Consider the following 7,962-nt stretch of genomic DNA (forward strand, 5'->3'; position numbering starts at 1 on the left):
GCCAGCACACCAGTAACCTCACCCCCGTTAGCTGAGGTCCTCCTGAGGTTGGGAAAGTTGATTGACAAAGCCCTGCTGACCTGACAATCCTCAGGTATTACACTTTGCTAAGAGGTCACCTTTAGGTAAATAACAAAAAAAGTACACTGTCTCTGGAAGGTTGCAGTTAACATGTCCTTAGCTCTGTAATCATGTTCCTTAGGCTACATGGGGGCATTTTCTACAGCTATTCCGGCTGAAGGGGCAGATTTGGAAAACCACCCCCAACTACTAGAAACCTGCGGGCGTGCACATGTAAGGGGCAAGTCGGGCGGGCAGGGATATCCCAAGCCTTTGTGATGCCCAGCGTTTACTTTGTAAACATCTTTCTCCAGTCAGTAAAAATATTTTCAGTTAGAGGTGGCTGGGTGGCTCAGTAAGTTAAGCCACTGACTCCTGCTCAGGTCATAATCTCACAGTTGGTGAGTTCAAGTCCCCCATTGGGCTCTCTGCTGATGTGAGGTTTTGCTGCGGAATGTAGCAATGTAGTTTTGCTGATTGTTTCCTTCGTTGTGCAGAAGCTTTTTATTTTGATGAGGTCCCAGTAGTTCATTTTTGCTTCTGTTTCCCTTGCCTCCGGAGACGTGTTGAGTAAGAAGTTGCTGCGGCCAAGATCGAAGAGGTTTTTGCCTGCTTTCTCCTGGAGGATTTTGATGGCTTCCTGTCTTACATGGAGGTCTTTCATCCATTTTGAGTTCATTTTTGTGTACGGTGAAAGAAAGTGGTCCAGGTTCATTCTTCTGCATGTCGCTGTCCAGTTTTCCCAGCACCACTTGCTGAAGAGACTGTCTTTATTCCATTGGATATTCGTTCCTGCTTTGTCAAAGATTAGTTGGCCATACGTTTGTGGGTCCATTTCTGGGTTGTCTATTCTGTTCCGTTGATCTGAGTATTTGTTCTTGTGCCAGCCAAGTTAAATTTAAATTAGGGAAGTTGAGATTTTTAAAGTGGATGTTCCCTGAGTTCACACGCAAGAACACCCTTGACCATAGCAAGCTCTATCTCCCCTTTGCTGTTCCTTCTTTCTTCGCTGTGCCTGATGCAAGTGCATGGACAGTGTTGGCTTCCCGCCCCGCCCCCCAACCCCCCGGGCGGGGTGGGGGGGGGGCTGGGTACAGTCAGACTCTCAGGTGTCTGGCACGCACTTCTCAAAAAGGTGGCTGGGGGTCACGTGCCCATCTCCGCGGTTCCTGGGTGCTCAGCTTGCCTTACTCTAGCTTGTATACTCAGGGCTTGGGCAGCGCGCGCTAGCTGTTCCTAAGATTTCCCGAACTGAACACCGAAGGAAAATTAAAGTCATTTAAAATTAATTAGAAAAGCAAGGCTTGCCAGTGGACTGGACTTTTCAAAGAAGTTGATTTGCTTACCAAAGTCAGACATCGGGCAGAATTCTAACGAACTGCCTTTTCAGCTAAATTTGCTCCCTGGGTCCCCGCGCATTACGAGTAGGACTCCTGCGGGTCACACACCCACGTGGGTGGGGTGGAGGCGGCCCACCCCCTTTCCCAGGGGCGCTCCTGAGGGAAGGCGCTGCCCTGCCTCCGGCCTCGGCTTTTTCATCGCGCAGTGCCAGTGTTTCGAGCCACTGAAGCAGTAGAGCGCAAGCCACCTCTTTGTTTGGGTAGTGCTGACAACACACCAAGGGAGCAGAGATCGTCCGCCACAGCAATGTGGAGGGGCCTCTGGTGGCCCACGCAGTCCACCTGGCCCTGACCCCGCCCTTCACTCAGCCCCGCTCCGCCCTCCCGGCTCAGACCCCGCCTTTCACTCAGCCCCCTCGCCCCGCCCGGCCCCGCCCCTCATCGGTTACGGCCCCAGACTCCGCCCTTCGCTCACCACCGCCCCGCCCACCCCGCCCAGACCCTCCTCCCCTTGCGCGGCCCCGCCCCTCAGGAGGTACAGCTCTGCTCACACCGCCTAGACCCCGCCCGTACGCGGTACCGCAATGCACACACCGCCCAGACCCAGCTTCTTACTTGGTACCGCCCTAGACCCCGCCCCTCACGCCGTACTGCAGCGCACACACAGCCCAGACCCCGCCCCTCACGCGGTACCGCCCTAGACTCCGCCCCCCAGTCGGCACGGCCCACACGCCCAGGCGCTGCTGGGCTCCTCACATTGTACTCCCACCCCACACAGCCCTAGTCCCCATCCACCTCCGTAGGCCCCGCCCCTCCCGGACCGCCCACGTCCGACTTTCTGACGCCAGAAAGTTGATCCGGAAAAGCCTAGGCGCTGGGCCCCTAGGCCCCGCCCCTCGTCTGCGGCTCCGCGGGGACGCGCGTCATCTCCCCGCGCCGCCGCCGGAAGCTGGGTGTGTGTGACGACAGCGCCAGGCGCGGAGCTAACAAGTTCGGCGATGGCTGGCAGTGAGTGATGACCCGGTTACTGTCCGTCGCGCGCAGAGTCGTTTTGGCCGCCGTGCGCTGCAGCGCCCGCGGCTGCAGCGGTCTCGGCATGTTCTATGCCGTGAAGAGGGGCCGCAAGGCCGGGGTCTTCCTGACCTGGTGAGTGGGCGGCCCCGAGTCGCGCCCCCGGCAACCGCGCGGCTGGGAGGCGGGCTGTCACCCGGAGCTCGCGGCCCTCGGCCTGGGGTGCAGCGCGCGGGGGCCCGTCTCCGCCGGCGTCGGCTCGCAGGTCCCGGCCGGAGGCTCCGACTTGCGTTCCATGTCTGTTGGCATTGTCAGAGATGCCACGTATAGTGTAAGGTGACCAGGGCTCTCCGCTTATTCCTTCCTTTTTGTTTCAGTGAAACAATTTCCAAGTGGTTACACGTAGCGGAACTCTGAAGGTACCTAATCGAATCTTCCCCGTGTCTTTAAAAAGAGCAATTCTTATAAACTGATATTTAGGTCCCTGTAACAACCCTTTAGGTGGGTGAGTTTATTATTTTCAGGTGTCGTTCCCGTGGTCAGGAAACTCATGGGGCTAATAAGTGATGCGGTAGGACTTGCATGCAGGTGTTCGGATTCCAGGCCAGGACTCGCCCCGCCGTAGGATACCAAGGTTTATTATCCGTGTGTGTGCGTGCCCACAGTTGTTTACCTGTGCAGCGGTGCTACTGAGGTAGAAGCAGCTCAGAGGCTCACCTTTTTGCTGTAATGAAATGTTAGCAGGGTTTTCTTTTTCGAACACCCCAAAATTCTAATGCGTTTTGAGATTGAGGAAACTGTTCCTGACTGGTGTGCCGTCTGGCTGGGACGCAGCACTACAGGGTGTGGTGTTGGACGGGAAAGAAAACCACACACGGTTTGCCCCCACGGAGCTGACGGGCTTTTGTCACGCTATTCCTAACCTCAGAATCCGTTAGAAAGAGGATGAGTAAGGGAGGAAGGAGGTAACATTGCACTCTGTTCCAGGAGCGAATGTAGAGCCCAGGTGGACCGGTTTCCTGCTGCCAGATTTAAGAAGTTTGCCACCGAGGAGGAGGCCTGGGCCTTTGTCCGAAAGCCTGCAAGCCCGGATGGACCAGAAGGTAGTCAGCTCTCATCGTGGTGGCGTTTTATCAAAGCCTTGCACGGCCCAGCGTCACTTGATCTGTGTAGCTGCCTTCATAACGGAGCAGATAGGATCGTTTGTTTCCATTTTACAGACAAGGAGACAGGCGGAAAGCAGTTTACCTTAGGGAGTTCTGTTAGTACCTGAGTTAGAAACAGGCCAGGACACCAGTCTCCTGCTCCATTCAGTGTCCTCACTGTACTTAATTTTATCTTTAAAAAAATGCTTGTTCTGTTATCGAATTGAATGGGCTACAGTTTTGAAGTGGTGAGCGTAGGTTGTCTCAGTGCATGCACCTGTATGGTGTGTCCTTTTTGTGTAGGACAGTCACGTGATCGGAATTTCCCCCAGTTTCACGTAGTGCAGAAAGTACAGTTAATTGAAGCGTAATTCCCAGTATAAGGAACATCAGGTGTGCAGGACTAAGGGTGACTGCCTTAGAGCACAAAATTTTAAGAATATAGTTAACCCTTGAGCAACACGTGTTTGAACCACGTGGGTCAGCTTATGTGAGGTCTTGGTTGTATTTATCACATAGGTTTACTTGTTATATTTTCGTTAATAACATTTTCTCTTGTCTAGCTTATTCTATTTTAAGAATACGATATATAAGACATATACAAAATATGTGTGAATTAATTATTTACATTACCAGTAAGACTTCTGGCTAACAGTAGGCTATCAACAGTAGTTAAGTGTTTGGGGAGTCGACGGTTATACTCAGATTCTCGACTCCGCAGGGTGTTAAACCCCCCCAGGTTGTTCAGGGGTAAACTGTATACCTTAACCGACTTTGAAAAAGTGGTGTTTCATTAGCTTTACTCAACAGACTTTTTTTTTTTTTTTAAGTTTATTTATTTATCTATTTTTGGGGGGGAGAGGGAGAGAGAGAGAGACAGAGAGAGGGAGAATCCCAAGTGCGCTCTGCACTGTCAGCGCAGAGGCTGACGCAGGGCTTGAACTCATGAACTGTGAGATCATGACCTGAGCTGAAACCAGGAGTCGGACGCTGAACCGACTGAGCCGCCAGGCGCCCCTAGTGTTAGGTGTTGTGATCACTGTTATAATCCCACTGGCAGCCCAGATGCAGATTCTGTCCTATTCCAAGTTCAGGAGTATGGCTCTTGTCTTAGTTGGGTTCTTAACACCTCCTTTTCACTGCTTTTTTGTTTTAACCAATTAGCAATTTATTCAGACTTCAGTTTTCCAATATGTTTCTGTTCATTAAATACTCTAAGTCCTAGGGAAAGGTATTTCTTTATATCTATGAGTCACCTTTCTTAGAAGTTTACAGAGACTTCCTAGTTAGTGACTGATGTATATAAATTGAGATTTAACATTTTTGGTGTTCAAAAATTATAGCAAAGCAAAAGTGTTAGCCTCTTTCCCAATTTTTCCCTTAGTGTGACCTATATTTTTATTTTGGGATTTTTGAGCTATTTGCCAGTTACTGCGATTTCTGTAAGATGATTTGGGGTTAACTTACTCAAAAAACACAGTTTTGTGAAGGAAATAATTATCTGACGTGGCCTCTTTTTCCTTCAGTCTTATCTATCCTTTAAAAACTTTCATGCCAGGGGCACCTGGGTGCCTCAGTCAGCAGAGTGTCTGGCTCTTTACTTCGGCTCAGGTCATGATCTCATGGTTTGTGTGTTCAAGCCCCACATCAGGCTCCGTGCTGATAATGGGGACCCTGCTTGGCCCCCTCCCTCTCCCCCTCCCTCTCCCCCTCCCTCTCCCCCTCTTGTGCTCTCTTTCTCTCTCAAAATAAATAAACCTTTAAAAAAAAAAACCTTAAAAAGTAAAAACTTTCATGTCAATATAACCCTCTTTTACTATAAATAAAATCGATATTTAGAGCAGTATTAAAATTCTGCAAGATTACCCTTTGACCTGTACTTGTGTTTTGGGGTTCACGTGTATAAAGTACCTAGAGGTATATTTTTAAGGTAAATACAGGGTTACACAAATGTAGCAGAGTGGAAATACCAAACGTTACTCTATATGGTGACTTCACTCAGATTTTGCCTAGATAACCTTAGCGGTCTTCTGACGGGTGTGGGTTGAGAAGCTACTGCAGGCAGGACATCCTGGCTTGGATGTTAACAGGGTTTTCTTTTTTGAACACCCCAAAATTCTAATGTGTTTTGAAATTGAGGAAACTGTTCCTGACTGGTGTACCTATGTGGTAGGTGTTCAGTCAACATTTGAGCTCCATTTCTCCATCCCATTAGGGGTTTAGAGCTTAAAGTGAACTCTGTAGTGTTGGGCTTAGTTGTTGTTTTGGAGATAGAATCAGCTGCTCCTTCTGTGCCCCTATTCCCACTCCGTAAAATGATAATGTAGGAGAAGCTGCTCCCACAAAACGTGAGAGAGTATGAGAATCCCTTCGGGGTTAATCCCGACTTCACCTTCCCCTGAAAGAAAATTGTGCGGCTACTGCCCTGAAGGAATTCAGTCCCTTCTGCTGTTTGTTTCTGTTCCCTTTCTCAGCGTGTCCCGTTATCTGTGTACATAAGGTTTGGTTACCCATGCCCGCCTAACTTTCTTGGAGGCCTTGACGGAGTCAGAGTGTCTACAGTAGGGGGTAAGGTGTTGAACCATGGACGCCACTGATCTTACATACAAAAGTTGAGTCCTTGTTTTCTTTTTCTGGGGAGAGAGCCCCTCAGACTTTGACACTGCCTGCCATCCCCGTAGGATGCAGAACCTTTGGTATATTACACTAGAAATGTTGCTCCTGCCTTCAAATCGCCCTTACCAAGCTTTTCGTGGAAAATTCAGAGTCATTTCACAGGCCATCAAAATCTGAGATGGTGTGGACTGCCTGAAGTCAGTTCCTCTTTATAGGGCTACGTACAGAGGGTATTCAAGTCTGATTCGGTGATAATACAGAACTTACTGAATTTCTGGATTCTTAAGCATTTTATGTTGTGTTCCCTTTTTCCTGGTTTTTGAGTAGACTCTATCTTTCAGGAGAGAAAAATGAACATGTACAAGAATCACAAGTGAAAACAAACAAGCGAGTCCGTGAGCCATTGGACGGAGATGAAAATGCAGAACCGTGTGCGAAGCATGTGAAACAGAACACAGAATCGGTGCCTTCAGTTAGCAAAGACACTTTTTCTTACATGGGTATATTTTTCTTGGATTTGTAAATATTCTATGTAATAATCATGAAAATAGGTGTGAAAACTTCCCACTTAATGGAGGAAATTTGAGCTAATGTTTACCATCTTTATTCTTTAAAGAAAGGGTTTTTTTTAATGTTTATTCTTGAAAGAGAGGGAGAGAGAGAGAGAGAGAGACAGAACATGAGTGGGGGAGGGGCAGAGCAAGAGAGGGACATAGAATCTGAAGCAGGCTCCAGGCTCTGAGCCGTCAGCACAGAGCCTGACGCAGGGCTTGAACTCAAAGACTGTGGGATCACGACCTGAGCTGAAGTCGGAAGCTCAACCGCCTGAGCCCCCCAGGCGCCACCACCTTCGTTCTTATCTGAAAAGATTATCTAAAAATCTAAGGTTACTCTTTTGTAGTTGATCAAACTGCAGAATTCTTAAGACTTTGGACTTTCATTAGAAAAGCGTTATGTGGCCTACAAATGGAAAACATTATAATCTTTTGAAATATCAGTATTCTCTGTGCACACGGGATTTCAGGTCACACGAGAAAGTGCAAAGGCTTCAGCTTCTTCACATAAGAAAGGGCCTGCACAGAGCTCTCTTTCAGCACCAGTACCTTCACCGTGGACGTTTAGCCTTTGCAAAACATGAATGATCTCACCTTGTCCTCTACCTCTAACTCCAGGGACCAGTTTATATTTAGTGACTTATGGTATACAAAGCACCTTTTTGTGTTTTAGACGTATGAACAGAAAATTGGAATAAGTAACGTTTTTATATAAACCACTGTATTTGTGGTTCCAAGTTTTCTCCAAGAATAAGCCATGTCATAATTTAATTCAAGGAAAACCAGTAGAAAATGTTGTGTTAAGCCGTATCACAAATGTATAAACCGGAGCGGCTGGCTGGCTCAGTCGGTAGAGCATGTGGTTCTTGACCTAGGGGTGTGAGTTCAAGCATCACGTTGGGTATGGAGCCTACCTTGAAAAAAAACCATGTAAATCAAGTTTGCAGTTAGGTAAAAAGACCAAGCGTTCTTGATTGGGTTGTTTGCCAGCCGTAGTCAGAGTGTGTATCTGTGGAGTGATTGAGGGAGGGCCATTTCTAAGGTACTGACGGTGGCTTAAGGTACGGTGGCACCTGGCGCAGTGCCTGATGGGTACTCTCATTTGAAACAGTTTGGTGACCAGAAAGGTAGTCATGTTGAGAGCGCCAAATTCAGTTGAGCCAGGGATCCTCGCCCAACACCCACGCTCCCCCCACACTCCCAGCCCCGGGGATCCTCGCCCGGCACCCACGCTCC

General features: G+C 48.7%; 1 protein-coding gene across 2 annotated transcripts in view; it reads left to right on the top strand.

The window, feature by feature from the left end:
- Positions 1 to 2,356: 2,356 nt before the first annotated feature.
- Positions 2,357 to 7,962, top strand: part of RNASEH1 (ribonuclease H1) — a 12,752-nt gene continuing 7,146 nt past the window's right edge. The window contains exons 1-3 of one of the 2 annotated variants that reach the window (XM_049652608.1): positions 2,357 to 2,546; positions 3,399 to 3,514; positions 6,514 to 6,672. In XM_049652608.1, the coding sequence (XP_049508565.1) occupies positions 2,416 to 2,546; positions 3,399 to 3,514; positions 6,514 to 6,672 (406 nt within the window). In that variant the 5' untranslated portion in view covers positions 2,357 to 2,415. The remainder of the gene's footprint in view (positions 2,547 to 3,398; positions 3,515 to 6,513; positions 6,673 to 7,962) is intronic. The other variant, XM_049652607.1, reaches the window with a different exon arrangement.

Source organism: Panthera uncia (genome assembly GCF_023721935.1).
Source record: "Panthera uncia isolate 11264 chromosome A3 unlocalized genomic scaffold, Puncia_PCG_1.0 HiC_scaffold_12, whole genome shotgun sequence".
In the NCBI taxonomy this organism is placed as follows: Eukaryota; Metazoa; Chordata; class Mammalia; order Carnivora; family Felidae; genus Panthera; species Panthera uncia.